At 35.1% G+C, this 22,278-nt stretch overlaps 1 protein-coding gene across 1 annotated transcript in view; it reads right to left on the reverse strand.

Moving 5' to 3' along the window:
- LOC126473766 (uncharacterized) overlaps positions 1–22,278 on the reverse strand; it is a 397,370-nt gene that overhangs the window by 58,973 nt on the left and 316,119 nt on the right. The window contains exon 10 of the mRNA XM_050101025.1: positions 15,032–15,211. Coding sequence (XP_049956982.1) covers positions 15,032–15,211 — 180 coding nt within the window. The remainder of the gene's footprint in view (positions 1–15,031; positions 15,212–22,278) is intronic.

Here is a 22,278-nt window from a genome sequence, read left to right on the forward strand (position 1 = left end):
CATATTCATACTTTTGCTGTGAAATCACTGTTTTTGGATGAGCATCTTCTGTTTTTGGGGTAGCCATCAACTCCGGTTTGTGTGTTGTCCAAGCAGTGGTGGCTTTTGGGAATACATTTAGGGTGTTCATCAATTTTTAGATTCAGATAAATTTGAGAGTGTGAAATTAATGGAATCTACTGTATAACAGTTATGCTTATTAACAAGTTTATACAACTAAAGCCACTGCCAATAATAGTAACAACAGTAACAATAATAACAGTAATAATAATAATAATAATAAAACCCGTGGAGGCCCGGAAAAAGAGTAGGCCTCCGGTATGTTCTGCCAGTCGTAAAAGGCGATGAAAAGAACAAACCACTAATAGGGCTAGCCCCCCTTTTAGTGTGATTAGTTGGTTCAGGACAGAACTAATGAAGCCTCGGACAAGCGCTGTCATGGTTGGGAACGACGCTTGAACCCTATGTCCGTCCACAATAGTAACGACACTGCTAGCCACACGGAAAATGATTTAAATCCAAATAGAGGTGTTTTGCAGGATATGCTTCCTGCAACAACTCTAGAAGAAAAACAAAGACAGAGGATGAGATGGTCAGATGAAGTTAACCGACACCTCATGTTCTGTTATTACCAAGCAACAAACTTAGGAACCAACACAACTGGATACAGATCACAAGTATACACAGCATTTATTACCAGATACCCAGAATTAAAATTTTTAACAGATCAATGGCTAGATGATCAGATCTGTGTAATAATAAAAAATAACAGGATACCCCAGTCAGAATTAGAAAACATCAAACAACAAGTACAACAAATACTGGAACAAAATAATGTGCAATCAGAAGAAGAAGAAAATACAGTAATGGACTCAAACATCCCAGAGCAAACAAACAAAGAACAACACGCATCAATTAAACAATCAGAGGAAAACAAAATCTTAAGACAGCCACCAGAACAAGCACAAATAGAACATGAAGTGACACACACGTTAGATATAGAAGAAAAATTTCAGCTAACATATATAGAATACAAAGACACAAATACAGACATTAGACCATTCTTGCATAGACCACCAAATAACCCACAAGTCGAAACAACAATAACAACTATCAACACAATCATACACAACATAATAAATGAAAATACAACTATGGAAGAGTTACAACTACTAGTTTATATAGGAGCACTCGCTACACTAAATATACACACTAGGCAGAGATCAGAACCAACCAACACACAGAAGGAACCCACAAAACCAGCAAGGCAACGTAAGATACAGATCAGAACAGAAAAACTGAGAAAAGACATCGGACAGCTAACAACAATTTATAAGAAATGAAATATCAGACAAAAAATGAAAAAGGTTAGGTGAAATCTCACAACAAGAAGCGATAGAGCAATTAAATAAAAAGAAGCAGAAATTACAAGCATTGGGAAAACGACTTAGAAGATACAAAAAAAGTGAAAATAGAAGGAAACAAAACCAAACATTCAACACAAACCAAAAGAAATTTTACCAGACAATAGATAACACACACATTAAAATAGACAATCCATCAAACATAACAGACATGGAACACTTCTGGAGCAACATATGGTCAAACTCGGTACAACATAACAGACATACATGGTGGATACAAGAAGAAACAGACACATACAAGATGATACCACAAATGCCTGAAGTGATAATTTTGCAACATGAAGTCACCCGATCAATTAATTCTACACACAATTGGAAAGCCCCTGGAAAAGATAAAATAGAAAATTTCTGGCTAAAGAAGTTCACCTCAACACATTCACATCTAACTAAATTATTTAACATACCTAAAAACAAAGATGATGAGACTTACCTTAGGGGGAAAAAAGGACAGGTATACACTTGCGCACACACACACACACACACACATATCCATCTGCACATACACAGACACAAGCAGACTGTGCGGATGGATATGTGTGTGTGTGTGTGTGCGAGTGTATACCTGTCCTTTTTTCCCCCTAAGGTAAGTCTTTCCGCTCCCGGGATTGGAATGACTCCTTACCCTCTCCCTTAAAACCCACATCCTTTTGTCTTTCCCTTTCCTTCCCTCTTTCCTGATGAAGCAGCCATTGGTTACGAAAGCTTGAATTTTGTGTGTATGTTTGTGTTTGTTTGTGTGTCTATCAACCTGCCAGCGCTTTTGTTTGGTAAGTCTCATCATCTTTGTTTTTAGATATATTTTTCCCAAGTGGAATGTTTCCCTCTATTATATTAATATCATTAAATTATTTAACAGTTACATTGCAGACCCATACACAGTCCCTGATACACTTACACAAGGAATAACTTATCTGAAACCTAAAGATCAAGCAGACGCAGCAAACCCAGCAAAATATCGCCCCATAACATGCCTACCAACAATATACAAAATATTAACTTCAGTCATTACACAGGAATTAATAACACATACAACACAGAACAAAATTATAAATAAAGAACAAAAAGGTTTCTGCAAAGGAGCACGAGGATGTAAAGAGCAACTGATAATAGATGCAGAGGTGACATATTGAGCTAAAACCAAACAAAGGTCACTACACTACGCATACATTGATTACAAAAAAGCTTTTGATAGTGTACCCCACTCATGGTTACCACAAATATTGGAAATAGATCCTAAATTGATACTGTTCCTAAACACAGTAATGAAAAAGTGGAAGACCACACTTAATTTTCAAACAAATTCAAATAATATCACATCACAGCCAATGCAGATTAAGCGTGGAATATACCAAGGAGACTCATTAAGTCCTTTCTGGTTCTGCCTTGCTCTGAACCCACTATCCAACATGCTAAATAATACAAATTATGGATATAATATTACTGGAACATACCAACACAAAATCACACATTTGTTATACATGATGATCTAAAACTACTGGCAGCAACAAATCAACAACTCAACCAATTACTAAAGATAACAGAAGTATTCAGCAATGATATAAATATGGCTTTTGGAACAGACAAATGTAAGAAAAATAGCATAGTCAAGGGAAAACACACTAAACAAGAAGATTACATATTGAATAACCACAGCGACTGCATAGAAGTGATGGAAAAAACAGATGCCTATAAATATCTAGGATACAGACAAAAAATAGGAATAGATAATACAAATATTAAAGAAGAACTAAAAGAAAAATATAGACAAAGACTAACAAAAATACTGAAAACAGAATTGACAGCAAGAAACAAGGCAAAAGCTATAAATACTTCTACCATACCAATATCGACCTACTCCATTTGGATTAGTGAAATGGAGTAACACAGACCTAGAAGCACTCAATACACTTACACGATCACAATGCCACAAATATAGAATACATCACATACATTCAGCAACAGAAAGATTCACATTAAGCAGAAAGGAAGGAGGAAGGGGATTTATCGACATAAAAAAACCTACATTATGGACAAGTAGACAGTTTAAGAAAATTCTTTATAGAACGAGCAGAAACTAGCAAAATACACAAACCAATTACTCATATAAATACATCGGCTACACCATTGCAATTTCATAACCACTTCTACAACCCTTTAGATCACATAACATCAACAGATACGAAGAAAGTAAATTGGAAAAAGAAAACACTGTATGACAAGCACCCGTATCAACTAACACAGCCACACATCGATCAAGACACATCCAACACATGGCTAAGAAAAGGCAATATATACAGTGAGATGGAAGGATTCATGATTGCAATACAGGATCAAACAATAAACACCAGATATTACAGTAAGCATATTATGAAAGATCCCAGTACCATAACAGGTAAATGCAGACTTTGCAAACAACAGATAGGAACAGTAGATCACATCACAAGCAGATGTACAATACTAGCAAATACAGAATACACCAGAAGACATGACAATGTAGCAAAAATAATACATCAACAACTTGCCATACAATATAAACTAATAAAACAACACGTTCCCACATACAAGTATGCACCACAAAATGTACTGGAGAATGATGAATACAAATTATACTGGGACAGAACCATTGTAACAGATAAAACAACACTACAGAACAAACTCAGCAATAAAAAGAAGAAATTAACACAACTAATTGAAATATCCATACCCAATACAACAAATATACAGAAGAAAACAGGAGAAAAATTGAAAAATACATCCAACTGGCTGAGGAAGTCAAGGACATGTGGCATCAGGATAATGTTGACATTATACCAATTATACTATCAACTAAAGGAGTCATACCACACAATATCCACCAGTACATCAACTCAATACAGCTACATCCAAACATATATATACAACTACAGAAATCTGTAATTATTGATACATGTTCAATTACCCGAAAGTTCCTAAATGCAATGTAACAAATACTGTACAGTTAAAAGGAAGTCACGCTTGATCAAGGTCTGCGTCACTTTCCATTTTTAACCAGACATAACGTCTGAGAAAGGAAAGAAAGAAATAATAGTAATAAGATGCATAACTTATCCGACAAAAGAAAGAATTGTGTTTGAGGAATTTGGTTGTTTTGTACATAATTAAGTACAGTTTGAGGCAATAACAAAATAATATGTAAGCTTTCACAACTCTCCATTTTGCATTTTTGCCTAAGTGGAAGTTTTCGTGCTTTTCTATTTTTTCAGAAAAATGTACAAGGTCCCTGACAGATGTATTAGTTCATGAATTTACTTCCAGATATTCTTAAGCTGCAACCACACAATAACTTGTACTAACTGTACACTTTCTTGTTAAATGTTTGCTTGTAGTCACACTTATTTGATTTTGTCACTCTTTCAGTCAAAGGATCTGTTCTTGTAGGCCCTAGTTCTTGAATGAGATTTTCATTCTGCGCCGGAGTGTATGCTGATATGAAACTTCCTGGCAGTTTAAAGCTATTTGCTGGACTAAGACTTGAACTTGTGGACTTTACCTTTCATGGGCAATGCTCTACCAACTGGGCTACCCAAGCATTACTCATGAACCGTCCTCAAAGCATTACTTTCCTTTTAGCATAAATAGATGCAACACAGTTCATGTTAACACTCCACGCAAAATCTGATTCCCGCACTGTAAACACTCAACTCCAAACACAAAGTGCCATTTGTGGCAATGATTAAACTCACGTATTAATGTCTACCAACATCATTACTTGAGTAGAATACAAATGGGGTGATGAGATCCATAAGGGCCTGAAGCATACTGTTGTTGATCATACATTTAAGTGAATATTAGAGAAACCAATGATACAGATTTTTGTGAATTTTCATACATACAATGAGGGCCTACAGGACAGATAAACCTGACTCTCCATTAGATCAACAGTGTGAAGAAATGCTACAGTCTCATAATCAAGATCCATGTGCTTTAGGCTTTTATGATTCTCAGCATCTCAGATGGATTGTACGATAAAACTCATAACTTAATATACTATAACTCATTCAGAAACCCACAAATAGGTTTACTGGCGGTGCAGCTTTAACATATATTGACATCTGATCTAATCTTACTACAGTACATAGTAAGTGAATTAGCATATCTGAGGAGTGTGCTATCATCTAGCAGAATTTATGCTGAGCGAACAGGGATAGAAGTCTACCACAAGGTGCTACCATCTGGTGGCACTGATGTAAACTTCTAGTTGAGTGGTCTAGGCTAGCTGTGCACATCGTGAACCATGCACATTGTTTAGCAAATCCGTACGTATTTGGCCCATAAGGTAATTACGTCACTTGAGTGTGATGCCCAGAACTCCTTAAAATGTGCACAACTGAGTATGTGCTCACTTTCCTGATGCGGAGTTTCACAGAGTCTAAAAAGGAGCAGTAGTGCAGTAGATTTAAGTGCTGTATCTTTCAGATTGCAGCATCTATGTTAAATTTAACAGCATTCAAAGAAAAATAATCAATAAATCTGCAAGGTGTCAAAATTTAGTGTGTTCACGTGCTCTTATGTTGTTAACATTTGGGGTTTAATGGCCTATATCGTCTGTGAATCATGTTTTTTACTACTATGTCATACAGTTCAAGATCTTCTTGTGGACTGGGAAATTCAGCTTGGATTATTTTGTCCATATCTGTGGGATGAATTCTGTCATGTAGCCATACTAAATTGTGTGTGTGAGGCAGTCCTCATTTTTGTGATTTGATTCTGTACATCCAGCATCTATTGGTTCTAAAGATGTATTTTGTGATGACTTCAGTAAATCTCATTTGTTTTTGTCAGAAAACTTGGGCTGTTATGTCATGTCGATGCATAGGAGCTTGACTGTATCTTACTTTTTCTTTGATTTCTGGCTGCAACAAGTTGCGTGTGAATGTTATGAAGAGGACAGGTCATTCATATTTTTCTATTTAGGTTATGGTATCTTGAGTGTATCTGTGCATCTATCTTGGACATCTTATGTACGATGAGGGTAAGATTACCAGTGTTCTAATATTAATGTTTCCATCATTTATGGTTGTGTTTCGAATATGGATTCTTTCATGTGTAATTTCTTTTGATTCAGTAAAGCATCCATTCTGCTTCTATTTTTGCCTGTGTATCTAGCAGGAATTTCCAGAATATATGATGAGTGTTGAGTGTGTGATTGTATGTTTCACTGTTTCTGCTCATTAAGCGGTGAGCATAGAGCTCCATGGAACTGACTTTTTTGTTTGTTTCTATGCCAGTTTCAGGTTGGATTTGTTTCACATTAAAATGATAAACATCCTGACCATGCAGAAATATTAATGGATATTGGAGGCCATTATATGAAAGGTGTGCTTCTACGATGCATTGTAGCCCTTCTCTTCTTCATTGTACAAATATGTCATGGCTTCTGTTTTCATTGTGCACAATTATGATGACAACTTTATCTATCTGAGGTGCATTAAATCAACATTCATGTTCTCCAGGTGTCTTTTGATGGCTCAAATTATAACTTTATACTCATCAGAAGCCATTCAGTCTAGCAATGTTTTGAATATGTGACTCAGTTGATTATATTTGTGTAAGATCCTCTGTACATCTTTGACTGCTCCTCATGTCAATCCACTAATATTTGTGCATTGTTGATCAGTTTCTATTTCTTCATTTCTGGTGAAATATACATGCAGAAATTTTTAGTGATAGATTTGTCCTTGGATGGAGAAAAACAATCAATTTCATCTCCGTTAGTGTTGATTAAAGTCATTTGGATGCAGGCATTATATGCTTTTATATTTTGAAGAAAGTGTTTCGATTATGTAGTTTTGGTGGTCATATAATCTAAAAAGTCCTCCTGGTGGGGGTGCACCCAGTGGTGGTAATCGAATTTTTCCATTCATGCAACAGAATCCTGGTGTTTCTCTACTGAATTTTTTCATGTGGCAGATGTTATCCATTTTTCCAATTATGATGTGTTTGTGTTTGTTATATTCTTTCCTCGGATCATAGTGGAACGCTTCATTTGTTAGGTTGTACTGTTTATCTGTCCTCGTCCACACTTCTCATAGGGTGATGTTTTCATGGCTGGCTTGAATACACAGTCTTTAATTATAAGATTGTGTTGCAATTCCTGTTTCTTCAATCAATTCCTTTTGTTGTTATTCAGTTTCTTTGCTTCTCATGGTGCTCATTGTCCTTCATTGGGAACTTAAACGTGCTTCAAACTTTCTGTCTGTTTCGTTTTTTCACTGTTCTTTCATTTTTGCTGTTTTCTTTCAGAACTGGCAAGATCTTCTCCTCTTTTGCACACTGCCTAAAATATAAATCAAATCAATTTTCTTTAACACATACACTAAGAACACTTTACCCACTTTTCACACTTTATTTTCAATTTATATTCAGTCACTGTATCACTTTGACTACTCACTCTTCAGTCTTTGTTTTATTCACTCACTGAACTACTTTTTCAGTTCCTCCTTTTGTTACTGATAAGAAACTGATGTTCGAACCCATGATGGGTCTTGCTTTATATTCTCCTACTAATGGATAGCCCCATCTCTGGTGAATTCCAGAACATGCAAAAAGGCTTCAATTCATCCCCACGTTCCAAAACATTCCACAACATTCAAGTATGTTCTGGAATGTTCCACAATAATCTGCGATGTTCCAGGATCTCCCCAAACATTCTGGTCTCTTCCCAAACATTACAGACTATTCCTGAACATTTCAGAACATCCCAGATCATTGTGGAATGTTCTGTGATGTTGTGGAATGGTCTCAGACACTCTCTGATTTTCTGAAATATTATTGAATACTCTCAAATATTCTGTAAATTTCTAGGAGTCGAAACTTCCCAGCCTTTATATCTTCAAAAGTGTTCCCTTCAGGTAAAAATGGGAATCTTCTTCATGGACGGTGATAGAGGGCTACTCCCCCTTGCTTATACCAGGACTCATTTCTGAGTTTTAGTGGAACACACATTGTAAACTTATTTTTATAACATATATTGATTAACTGCAATTGCTTTAGAAGGAAAATGCTACTTCTCTGCCTGATACAATACTCAGTTGCTGTTTTCATCTAAGTATTTATGTAGCAGAGCACTTTCAGCTGTCTATATAGCAGCACTGTTAAAACATGTTTAATAGAAGCATCTTGTAAACAATAATTTACACACCCAAATAAAAGGATTCATTATGGAAGGAGTGGCTAATAAGCTACTCATTCCCTTTAGTCCTGAATAATTCAAGATTTACAACATCATTTCTGATGTTGGCTGGTAACCCATTAAAGACTTATGCACCAGAGTAAGAAACTCCTTTCTGAGCCCTAGACAGGTATAAATAGTCTCTATGACAACTATGTTTACCTCTATTATTGTGATTGTGAACTGTCGGTCCACCCTAACTTTACTCTTGCTATTAACTACAAATACCTTCAGGGAGCAAGTACATTGGTACATTGGTGAAAGCATTCAGAGATCTCTGAAGAAGTTTCTGCAAGATGTTTGGTTATCAGTTTTAGGTAATATTCTTACTCCTCTTAAGATTGTCAATAGAACAATATCAAGTGAATGTATGCTAGCAACTCTGCATGCAAAGTCAGCTCAGCACTTTAGTTCAAATACAATCATACCCAAAAGAGTTACTATTTTAAGTGATGATGATTGTTGTGGTCCTGCTAGCAGTTGAATTAGCACGGATGATTTCTGCTGGTGGAGTATTCAATGCATGTCTGAACAAACATAATGGTTCTACTTTTGGTGGCAATCTTTTTTGTCCCTAAGTTTCCAGCTACTGTTAGGAAGGATTTATTGAATTTAGTGCCCAATGATTTGAACCTGTCTCACAGGTACTGTCACCAGGGTCCCAATATGATTTGTCTCAGTGTGTTTATTTGTTTAATGGCTAGTAATGCTCCAAACTTTCTTTGCTTCACTCTTGGAATTTTCAATTTTTTGTGCTTAGTGCATGGGTTTTACTTTTTGGTAACAAAATGAAGAGTCCAGTAGTGTACCTTGTCTTGATTAATGGTAATCCTCTACATTAAATAAAGCTCTCTCTTCCTAGCAAAAAATGCTATCTGATGCAATACAGTCTAATTTAGGAGTCAGATCAATACTACCTAAGATGAAATTAATATTGAAATCTCCATAACTGATGACTTAGCTGTTGTTTATGCCAAGTGTTATTTGTACCGTATCTAACTGCTTTATGTCAGGTAGAACATTTCCTGTTGGGGAGCTGGGTACTGTCAGAACTGATATCTTGTAACTTTAAAATTATGACACAGAATTTCTGGCCAGTTCTTACCTTTAGGAGGAAAAATTTAAATATTGGTGATATACACATATAAAAGTAGGTTTCAGAAGAAATAGTTTCTTCTCAGGGGAGAGAGAGGTATAGTGTAGGGAAGGTTCAAAAAGAAAAGCAAGTCACTTTTACCCCAGAGTGAGAGGAACCCAGTTATATGAGGAAACTAAATATAACCTAATCTGAAAATATCAGGGGCCACAGAAGTACTTGCAGCACTGAATCTGATTACTGAATATCTAATGAGATGTAATAACAACAGTACATGAATGATATAGTATGTTCTAAATTTCTTGGTTTATATCAGTCATACACAGAATGATGGTAATTAATGCTCCAGTTTCAAAATGCTGTTGAAAAGAACCACTGCTCAGAATGATGTCAAAGTTTAATGGAATATTATCAAGGAAAGGTGAAATGTTTTGGAACCAAAAGGAGAAAATACTGAAAATTTTACCACTTGCTGGCACTTTAAATGGGGGAATATGCAAAATAAGACACGGGGTACACAGCTATTCCTCAGTTTGAATCTGAGATGCTCAGCATGACTGCCTCAATGCAAGATTGCACACTGCTGGTGAAGCCTTTTTACAAGCATACAAGCATGGAGACTGTGCACCAGTAACTCTGCACAAATTCTGAGCACTCAAGGGCATGAAAAAAGGCATTGGTCCAATGTTTGCCAAGGGTCTGGAGAAATTGATTACGGGACTCAAAGAGGCAGGTTCTTTTGAAGTGCAATGAGGCAGAGGGAAGAGAACAATTGATACACTGCCAGTGGAAGTTGTGGCTACAACAATGCAGGAGGGGTTGAACAGTAGTATGCAAACATCAGAGCACGGGGAATTGCCTGAACAATGGACATGCCTGAGAGCACAGTGCATAAAATTCTACAAAAAATCGTGCAATGCTATCTATAAAATATTATCCTTGTTCAGGTTCATACTGACAGTAAGACAAACGTTTACTCTAGAATTTCTTGCTCACATGGAAGTGGACAATGAATGGCCATGGAACATTCTGTTGACAGATGAAGGCCATTTCCATCATCAAGGATGTGTCACTACACATAAATACAGAATATGGGCAATGGACAATCTGCTCACATATCAATCGGTACCATTTGACAGCATTGTTTATCACAGGACCATATGTTTCTGAGGTGATGGGTCCTGTTAGCTGAACCATCACTGGAAAATGCTATGAGAGTCTTCACACAATAACTTCATTCCAACCGTTCAACAGCATGGATTTGTCAGTAGAATTATTTTTATGCAAGATGGCACTCCTCCGCACATTGCACAATCAGTGAAGTAGCTGCTGCAGAGAATTTTGGTAATGCTAGAATTATCAGCCACCATTATCCTACAGCCTGGCCATGGAATTATCTGAAAGATGCAGTGTTAAGTGCTCCAATTATACAAACATAGCTAAACTGAAGGCACACATTGCAAATGTATTCTGAATGTGACATCTGAGACACTAAGATCTATTGTAGAGTATGCTGTTGCTTGATTTCAACTTGTTCATTAAACATTGGGCAGCATATTGCTCATGTCTTGCATGAATTTCATGACAATTAAAAACCAGTCTCACTGTTGCTTTTTATGTGGTTTTTGGCCATTGGACAATTACAAACTAATGTTAAAATTTTAAATGTGGCTGCACCTTAACAATGTTTTTGACCAATAAATGGAAATAAATTGTGTTTCCTCAACGATTGCATTTAGCCATTATTTGTACAATAAAGAGTTAAATTTTTACTACTTCACTTACTGTTAGCTAATCTTTTCAAAAGGAAAAATATAAAAGTCAATGTAAAAATCATTTATTATGAGCATTTATGTATAGTATAGTTTTTAAATAAAAAACCAAACATTTTATACTGCTGTGTCAATGAGTTTTATTCTGGCTTAAATACTGTTTTCTGAATGCAAATCATGTTAAGAGGCTTACATATCAAGTGCATAAAAATTTAGGCTTCCTTTGGTGTATCTTCACTGTCGAAGGTTTCTGTGAATTTTAGTTTTTGGTAAACAGTATGAAAACCTGGGGAATGTAATCACGGACTACTGCCATGAGATCTTTTACCTCCACAGAGGATATGGGAAATCTGAATGGACAGAGTAATGGTGTTTTTTTCTAGAAGTTTAATCATTAAGATCAAGATCAAGCTTTGGTTTTCGTCTGGTTTTCAAGCAATGACCTAGTATCTTCTTGAAGCATTCCATTTCCTGACATTGTTCTGCTTCAGAAAGCAGAATTTATTTTCCTGATATTAAAGCCAGCATCAGTTATTGCAATTCCACTTCTTACTATTTCTTTGTTTAACTGTTGAAAGTTTCTGAAATCTTCTTGAAGCATTCCAGTCCCTGCCATTGTTCTACTTCAAAAATCAGCATTTATTTTTCTGATATTAAAGCTAGCACCATTTATTGCAATTCCACTTTTTACTATTTCATTGTTTAACTGTTGAAAATTTCTGGAATCTTCTGACCTTAAAAGAGTCTTTCCCTCTGACATTTTACAAAAACTTATGGGCCTGTCACTGGTCAGGTGTATAAATGTGACCTGTCTGTTGGAGTTTCTTTTCTATCATGCCAAAATCTCAGTCACTGGATAAATAGGTATGTCCAGGAGTGAGGAAATAATGTTGAATGGAATTGTATAATCCTTTAGCAATGAGAGAATAGAACACATTAATCATTCAGTTGCTTTTCTTTTGTCCAGTATTAGAGTTTGCAGGAGGGTGGGGATTACTCTCTTTTAAAGTGAGCATATGAAGGATCATTGACTACTTTCATGATTCAGGGTGCAATTTATGATGAACATCTTGAGGCAATATTTTATGGCCACATTCCACATGGTATCTGAACTAGTTTCATATGTGGAAGCCAAAATTGTTTATCCACCACTGCCTTAGGTAGAACACTGTCTCTCTTGCTATTTTTGGTGTTGGCAGTGCCTGTTGTAAATGATAGGTGATTAAATAGTATTCACAAATGTCACTGTGACAAGTCTTTGTATATTCCCTCAGTAGAAAGTATGCTTTTTCAACTTTAAGTTGGCATAGCTTAACATTCAAAAGGATATTATCTCTAATAAGAGGTGCACACCCATCACACATTTTACATGTGTCTGTATGTGGTAACTTAAACTGATATTGAATTCACAAGTAAAACTCTGGAATCTTGACTTTTTTTCATGCAAGTGGTGCATCTCAGCCACAGTTTCCACACTTATAATGTGCACTTTCTTCATTTGTCATTCTGTGAATAATGATTTCTCTGTTTTTGAAGCTTTGTAATATGATCTCTAACACTATCCAATTTTCATTCTGTGCTAACAGTGCTATGTTTTACATGTCTATCCATATGCAGCATGCCAAGATGTGTTCTATTAAGTTCATTGCTAATTTCATCATTATCTACATCTTCACCAACATTACATGCTTTTCTGTCTCCTCTGGCTGCTGAAACTCCTTTCTGTAAAACTGCAAATATGTCACAAAAACCTTTCAAACACACTCTAAGCTTTGTACCAGCAGTCTTTGTAGCATGATAAGCTTGTGATTTCTTTCTGCTACTGATTACAGTTTTTTGCATACTCTTGATTGCAGTCCTTACACTCAAGAAGATCGTGAAGGAAGGCATTTTGAATACTGTACTCTTACAGCTTGTGAAACTCACAAAATAATGTGCTTTTAGAATCTTCATCTAACATTGAACAACTACACCAATTGAGGTTAGAACTGTCTGATTTGTTGTTACATTCACATTCAGGCCCTTACCGCTTAGCTGTAATTTTTTACAGGTTTTATTGCATACATATTCATGTCCACTGTGTCTTTTCTTCTTTACATTTTCTCTCTTCCATTTGTCTGGGTTATGAATATTTTTGTTACAACCACTTCCAATGTTCTGTGATACACAAGTATCCATGTTTTTCTGACGTACTGTTCAGCAGGTGAAGCAGTAATATCAACTCCATTACCAAAAGAATGACAGATCATGTACTTTACAAAGTGGGACAGAATAACAGTTTAGGTGTAATATGCATAAAAGAAGATGGATGTAAAAGCAAAAATTAAATAACAACATAGCCTTCCCATATGATAAATAAAAATGTCGTGTGACTAGGGGCTCCCGTCGGGCAGACCGTTCACCTGGTGCAAGTCTTTTGATTTGACGCCACTTCGGCAACTTGCGTGTCGATGGGGATGAAATGATGATGATTAGGACAACACAAAGCCCAGTCCCTGAGCGGAGAAAATCTCTGACCCAGCCGGGAATCGAACCTGGGCCCTTAGGATTGTCATTCTGTCACGCTGACCACTCAGCTACTGGGGGCGGACTCCCATATGATAAAATAATATAACAACTGTAACATTCTTATATTGGTAGCTCTGCAACTGACATAGTAGATATCATCATTAAGTGGCATAGCTCCCCCTCTCATGCAAAATACTGATGAGGACATATTCCTGAAGTTAGAGAATCTACAGCAGAAAATGTGGGAACTATGTCATCTCATTCCAAGTTCACATGATAGATAACAGATGACAATAGTATACTAGATTTTTCCATCACAAGCAATTGAAGGTGAATCTTTGAAACATCAAAAAAACCAAATAGCTTTCAGCCAAAGATACCAAGGCAAATGCAAACAAGTAACCCATCAACTGGTGGCCACAAAAGTCACATTCAGGTCCTTATTGCTTAGCTGTAATTTTTTACAGGTTTTATCGCATACATATTAATGTCCACTGTGTATTTTCTTCTTTACATTTTCTCTCTTCCATTTGTCTGGGTTATGAATATGTTTGTTACAACCACTTTCAATGTTCTGTGATACACAAGTATCCAAGGTGACCACAAAAGCCTCAACAATTTTATAACTTTTGTACTTTAAATCTAATTAAGTGTTATTTGTACTCAGACAGATTTAAATATTGTCTTCATTACTTACACAAAACCGGATTAAGACTATTTGCTGTGCTAGGTAATATTCATCTACATCACTACCAGGAATAAAAAAAAGTTATAACTGAACATTTATGACAGATCAACTTCCTATTTTAAATGCCTCTGTTATTGAGGGCTGTAATGGTATTAGCAAAAAGAGAGAGAAAGCTTACTGAATAGTAAATTGCAACAAATTAAATTTTTTGAGTTCTAATGAATGTTTTAGGTTACAGGCCATTACAGCATCAGTAAAATGCTATAGGTATCATAATGATAAGCATTTACATATAAAAATGTAATTTGAATATGCAATAAGGTGGATAATAACCTCAACATTCCGAGAGAGGTCAAAATCTTGAGCAGTTTGACGCAGGTACAAGGAGATTGCAGCTTCTAGTCCAATCACAGCAGCTTCGTGTTGTGCTGAGCCCCGTTGTGGGATGTGTAGAACCCGTTGGACATGGTCTTTCTTCAGTGCCAGTAGCGATTGGGTTGAGCGGAATGCCAGCTGCTCAGCAACATGGTTTTCAGGAACACAGGCTTCTTTTACAATTCAGAGAGTGAAGACATTGAACAGAACTGTGTTTTTGAGTGTATGGTGTGCCATTGTTTGTCCAAATGAAATGAAGAATTTGTGAAAATTTTAGCAATATTAGTAAGAGATACATGTAGCAAGAAGTGCATTCCATATCGTTTGAACCCTGTCTCTTGTCAGTTTTTGTGTTGTTGTGTTGTGAACATGAGTTACAGAACACACAAACCACAGTTACTATTGCCATATGATATTTCTTACTGCAGACAGACATTAGACAATGTTCTGCATGAAATCTTAAGAGTTATGCTTGTTTGAGGTAAGTGACAGAAGACAAATACCGTAATAATGTAAATTTATCTTCAGGTTAGAGCTAGTATGTCCTTGAAAATTATCATTTACTGTTTCTCAGTCTGATAAAGTAATCCATAATAAGATCATAGTGATAAATTAACTCACTTTAAATGTTACAGAATGAGTCAAAATTTCACAGTTACTTCAAAATGTCTTGACTGCAGTAAGATGTTATTAATAGTTAGAATTAAGCTTTGTTAATTGTGCATGTGCTGTAGTAAAGGAAAAAAAATTCTCTGATAAACTGTTACACCAAGAAAAAACAGTGTTTATAATGGTGCAAGTACCTTAAATATCAACAGTAATGTGTTTTCTCAAAATTTCAGTTGTTCACTGCACCTGATGAATTTGACTTTTATTCCTTGGTGTGTCTTAGGCAGATTAAAGGCAATCATATTTAAAAGCTCAGGATAGTGTTGCAATTTCTAAATTAAAATGCTCCCAATGAAAACTTGTTATTCCAATTCACTCTGTTATGTCATCTATTTTAACGTTGTATAACACCAGTATAGATATTTATTATAGCATACAATGCTCTATTACTAATTTCCTACATTTCCCTTTCATAATTAAGTTTTCCAGTTATGTATGCAGTTTTATCTATTTGTTCATCACTTAGTATTTCTTAGAACAATGTATGTGATACTGACTCTACAGAGATAGAAAAGAGGGACATAATTTTAATATGCATTGTTAAAATATACCAGTGAAAATAGCAATTATATGTGCATGAATGTGATTTTTTAGTGCAATGAAAAGCTAGCTTTTATTCAATGAGACAATGAGAAAACAATCTACCGCTTGAAATTTACAGTAAATGAATCAGTGGTAACACCATTTAAAAAAAAAAATCAAAGTATTGTTACACATCAATACTGTTGATAAGCATAAGCAAAAATCATTTTGAATGGGCAGAGAGTGTTGTGAGGAACATAATGGAAGATAAAGGTGTCCTGAATGCCAGCACAGAAATCAAGAAGGCATTAAAGAATAAGACATTTTACAATATTACAGACAAAATGTGAGGAAAAAACTAATGAAGAAAATAGAAAAGCCATACTAAAAAGCCAGTACTACAACTGGTAGTAAATTGATTACAACAATGGGCAAGCTATATGGAGATCTTGATGGCTATCCTATTGGCTTGTACTAACTGATGGGCAATTAGTAAAATTTTATGTCTACTTCTAAAATTTATGCTTGGAAGTATATCATATTCAGCTGTACAAAGATCAGAATGAAATTGTCATATTATGGCAGAACATCCACTAAAATGAACTTTCACAACAGACCAAACTCTGAGTTGCCTTCGACATAAACTTGGATCTGTCCTTTGTGGAATAGTCTATGAAAGGTAGAGATCTGGATTTGTATCCAATACAAAACACAGGAAGGAATATCCTCAATGACTGACCTGCATTAATACCAGTAGACTGTTGTTCAGCAAGTGTTCGTAATGTCACCCATGTGACTGAACATTTTGCAATGAGCCAGGCATGCAGAGGGCAGAAAACCTAATATTAAGCACACAGATTTATGTACATAGTTTATTACTGTATTCTTTCATTTTAAGCCATTTTTCATATAGAAATTAATGCTTTCATTCAAAGCTATCTATTTTCTTAATTCATTACATCACTATCGGAAATTTTTTATCTAAGGTATGGATGATTTTGAGGTATTCCTCACTAAAAGATACTTTTTCATTCTTGAAGGAGACTCCTTTGATCTTTTGTCAGCCATTCCAACATAGTCTTAATGCTGTGTACAGGAATTTTTTATTATTTTCAGTTGTTCGAGAACACCTAATAGCTGACAAGGATTGATATCATTCGCAAATTTTAGAATTTTTTTAACACAGTAATGAGTAACTATACAAAATGTTTGATGAATGTCACATTGGAGTTATACAAACCAAATGCTTGGGAAATTCTAATGCAAACTGGGAAGTAGTTCACAGAAACATATGATTTGCTTGAAGAAGCACATTGAGAGGAGTATGGGAATCATGCTACAAATAGTTAAAACGTTTTTAAAAAAGGAAGAATTCTGTCAGACATATGTGACAGGTAACCATGTTATTACAATGTGGAGCTTGTTCGTGTGTGATTCATAGATGTCCTTAGTTAACTCTTTAAGAGGTCATCAGTTTTTGAGGAATGGAAATTGTTTAATTTGGAAGTGAATATGTTGGTACCATATTGGAGTCACTGCAGAAAAGGCAGAGCCTTGCTGGATGCAAGAAAATCCTGAAGTGCTTGTAGTGGGTAGTCTGTGAGGGAAGATAATCAGCAACCTGTAGCTGATTTAAGGCTGAACCATCATTCAGTATAAGTTATGCTTTCCTATCATTATTTTTTTCATTTTCAACATTTTGTTGACACAGGACCAGCAACTTTTTTAGTGTTTCATGAAGTGTTTATTAACAGATCTGTCACAGTTGCAACTCATATGTTTGACGACTAGTTTCAAACTTTACAGTTCATTCTCAAGCCTCACCTACTGAGGCTACAAGAAAATAGTACAGAGTTGTTAGTGATAGTGAATACAAATGTGGAATTACAATATAAACAGTTCAAATGTAATAGAACTTAATTATTTGAATTCAGACATACCTGCACTGAAAGTGCCTGATCTTCATAACAAACATGAAAAAGGCAATACATGCTCTACAAAATGTTTGCAGATGTATGTCACAATCAAACTGGAGCCCAACACATTTGACAGTATGAGGCACTACTGTCATCCCTCATATACAAGCAGGCCTGCAGCCAATGGGCATGACGCACCTTGAATGTGGGTGCGTCAAAGCACCTTTATTAATCTTCTCATAAATGTAGTGAATAATAGTGGAAAATGTACAATTATTACACAAATACAAATACAAAAAATAGTGTCATGTGAACACATTACATATTTGAAAATACGACGAACGTTTCATGTTCAGGTGCATGTCCTTGGCCATTGGGTGCATGAATTAAATAAATTAAATTAACCAGTCACAATCAATATAAAATACAACTAAAGATAAATTAATAAAATCACATTTGTTGCTCCATTAAAAATTTTGCAACATACATACAGATTGTTGTCATCTTCAGCTGTGTATGGAACAGAATGAAACTGTCACATTATGGCAGAACATGCACTTTAATGAACCTTCAGAACAGATCAAAACTCTGACCTTGCCTTGGACACGGGCTGAACATTTAAAAACAATATATATTGTTGGTTTAGCCAATAAATTTTGTAAAGAGCAGCTACATAATATTAATAAAACAGTGTCTCATGGCACAGAACCGTTATAACATCTTGTCATATGCAACCACACTGAAATTACCTTGCTCTGTAATCATAATGTTTATCTGTTTGTGCAAATCCTATTGCGTTTAATTACAGAGAATGAATACAGAAATAGATGCTCAAGCATTTCATATAATTTTAAACAATTTTGTGGTACTGGTCACACATGCTGTATGGACAACCCTTTTCACACAGTGCCTCACAAGTAACAGCAGCTGTCAAATTCAAACATAATGACCTGACAAATTCACTAGCTAGACATACTAATCTAATTACAGAAACACTTAGGTGCTGTGAGATCCATGACAATGTCAAATTCAAACATCATGATCTGACATATTCGGTGACTTGACATGCATATCTAATCACAGATTACATTCAATTGATATGATACGCACTACAAAATGCTCTCATATGAAACATTGTGATTTGTGTCACGCAGTTCACAGCATTTCTTATTTATTCACTGTGAGATCATCATACACTATTTTGGGTGACTAATGTAATAATCAGAAATTGAAAAAGGCCATTGTGTGTAGCCTATATGTGAAAACCTAACATGAAACAGTTGTCTGACATTCAAATATGTAATGTGTGTGTGTAACACTGTAATTTGTATTTGTGCAATACTTTTACATTTGCCATTGTCATTCATTTCATCGACAAAAATATTAATAAGGTGCTTTGATACATCCAAATTTAAAATACTTGTCCTTTTACATTAGGCATGACACTAGCATCGTAGGAAGTTTCCTGGTACTGTTGGCTGTGTTGGCCTCCAGTGAGCTTCTGACTTGCTAAAACAGGCCCATGTTGACTGGGACAGTCATATGTGAATATTTTAAGAAGCATGTATTGCCATTTTGATGTTTGTTATTACGATCAGCCACTTTCAGTACAGGTATGTCTGAATTCAAATAATCAATTTCTTATTTTATGTATATGGACTGAAGCAGCAAGTGAAAAAGTACAGTTTTCACTTGCCGCTTTTAGTCTATGAATATAAAATCATGTTTGTATGAGGCCAGTAAATTTTCTGAAACTGTCATTACAGTTAATTTCTGTTACATTTGTACTACTTATGTTGTAATTCCACATTTGTTTAATTGTTCATTGACAACTGTGTACTATTTTTGTAGCCTCAGTAGACCAGGCTTGAGAATGAACCAGATGATTTGAAACTAGTTGCCAAACATATGTACCACAGCTGTGACAGATTTTTTAATAAAATCTTCTTGAAATTTTGTTTTGAAATAAAAAAGCCTGTTGCTTCTTACTGAAGAGCTAATGGTACAGAAGGACCTTCACAGCTGAAATGAAAAATAATTGCAACCTGCTGGAAATAATTGGAGTTGTCTCAAACTTGGAAACTGGAATTTTATTTGTAAGTTAGGAACTATGAGGGTTTCCCTTCCAGCATAGGTAGCTTTCTCAAAGATTTGTGAAAGAAACTGGAAGTGAGATGCACCTGTAAATAAAAGTAATGTGTTTAACTCCTTTCTGCACTTTAACCTTACAGGAAATTCAACTAGGGTCACTGAGTGATTAGTTTCAGTTAATTTCAAAATGTAGAAGCATAAGCAGAACATCAAAATTATAATAAATACAATTTGTAGGGCTGTACTGCAAAATTTTAATAATTTTTCTGAATAATGTGAAACACAGCTCTGTTTCCTAATAGACAAGAAGAAGCAACAATAATTTATGATTATTTTAGTAGCAATTATTTGAAAAGGAATGACAAAACATGTTATAAGAAAAATTACTTAATACACAGACTTTGATGTCAGCTGTAAATGTTTCTTTCAGAATTGCACAGGATTATATCACCTAGACAGGTAACCTTTAGTGAATCAACAATGAAGTAAGAATACCACATAACTGACTCTGTGTCAGTTTGCTGCATACATGGAAAATAGAATGCAGCCCCAGTATGCTGTTATTGTTTCTTGTCATTGCTCAGTTGAAAGTAGCATATGAAACTGGAGGTTTGATTATGGGAGTGATTACAAGTCACTACAACAATTGTCAATCCTTTGCAGGTTTTCCTGTATTTTGCCGGAGTCTTCTGTCACTACAACCTCCATACAGATAACAGCATCATCCATAAACAATCTCACAGACACCCAATACTCCAGTTATGCAATATTTCATTCTTCTGCAATTACATAGTATTTTCACCTTATTTTTACATTATGTGACTTGAGCAATGTTCCTTGAGTTTCATTTTCATTGTAAAGAATTTAAAGTTCAATATTCCTGTGGTAATAGCATGTACACTAAGTCAATTATGCCAGCAGATTGAAATCTGGAAAATCGGGAATCAGTTATGTGGTATTGTTTCTTCAGTGACAATGTGAGGGTAATATCAATGAAGTTACCATTTACCTAGTTTTAAATGGGCTCTCAGATACTGATAGACAATAATAGACAAAATAGCTACACAGATTCAAATGAATAATGAGAAAAATCTGAGTTGTTCATGATTTCTCAAAAGACAGCTCTGGAAGGTGCCTCCAGCATATCAGTCAAAGCAGTTTGTACAATGTGCTAAAACACAGATCTGGTTTAATGCATTTCTTGATAAGTTTCTGCCTTTAACACCTGTCACGTACAATTCCACCATACCACAAAGTAGGTGTGAACTACAAAAGGAATCAAATTATATGTTTCCTAAACAACAGAACTATTTGAAATAATTAGGGAAAATACAAACATACAACTGCTCTCATGTGACAAATTATTAAAGATAATGACTGTTGTGTACCAACATTAGTAATGGCAAAAGTAAAATTTAAATAATAGACAGGATAGTAAAAATGACAAATGAAAAATCTGGCAAGAAATGAATAGATTTAACTATTAATGAAGACAATTGAATGATTAATAACATGACAATAAAACCTCCTGTGTTATAATTTAGCACTGTTGTTATGGCAGCTGACCTGATTTTTACTTTTCATGTGGTACAAAACATTAATTAACATGCAGAATATATGTACTAAACACACTGAAATTTGGGTCCAAAGTCAGTTACACCTCATGTCAAAGCAGAAGGAAATTTCTTTGTAGATTATACAAATACTGATTCAGAACACTCAGAATGAAAAGCAGGAAAAGATAAAAAACTGAACAAAGAATGGTAAAAGTAAATGACTATTGGTTACAGATACAAAAGAATGAGAGTGAAATGATAAAAGGGAAGTAGAAATAAATGAATGAATTTTATGAATATCTGCTGTTTTGGAATGCATATTACAGTCAAATAAGAAAATTTATAGACATTTGTTATAAATTTAATAATTAAGTATTGTACAAGCTACAGAGACTACATTTAAAACAGACTTTGTTACTTTCCAATTATGGTTCAAGCATGATCACATATC

The sequence above is a fragment of the Schistocerca serialis genome, chromosome 4, assembly GCF_023864345.2.
Source record: "Schistocerca serialis cubense isolate TAMUIC-IGC-003099 chromosome 4, iqSchSeri2.2, whole genome shotgun sequence".
NCBI classification, from domain to species: domain Eukaryota; kingdom Metazoa; phylum Arthropoda; class Insecta; order Orthoptera; family Acrididae; genus Schistocerca; species Schistocerca serialis.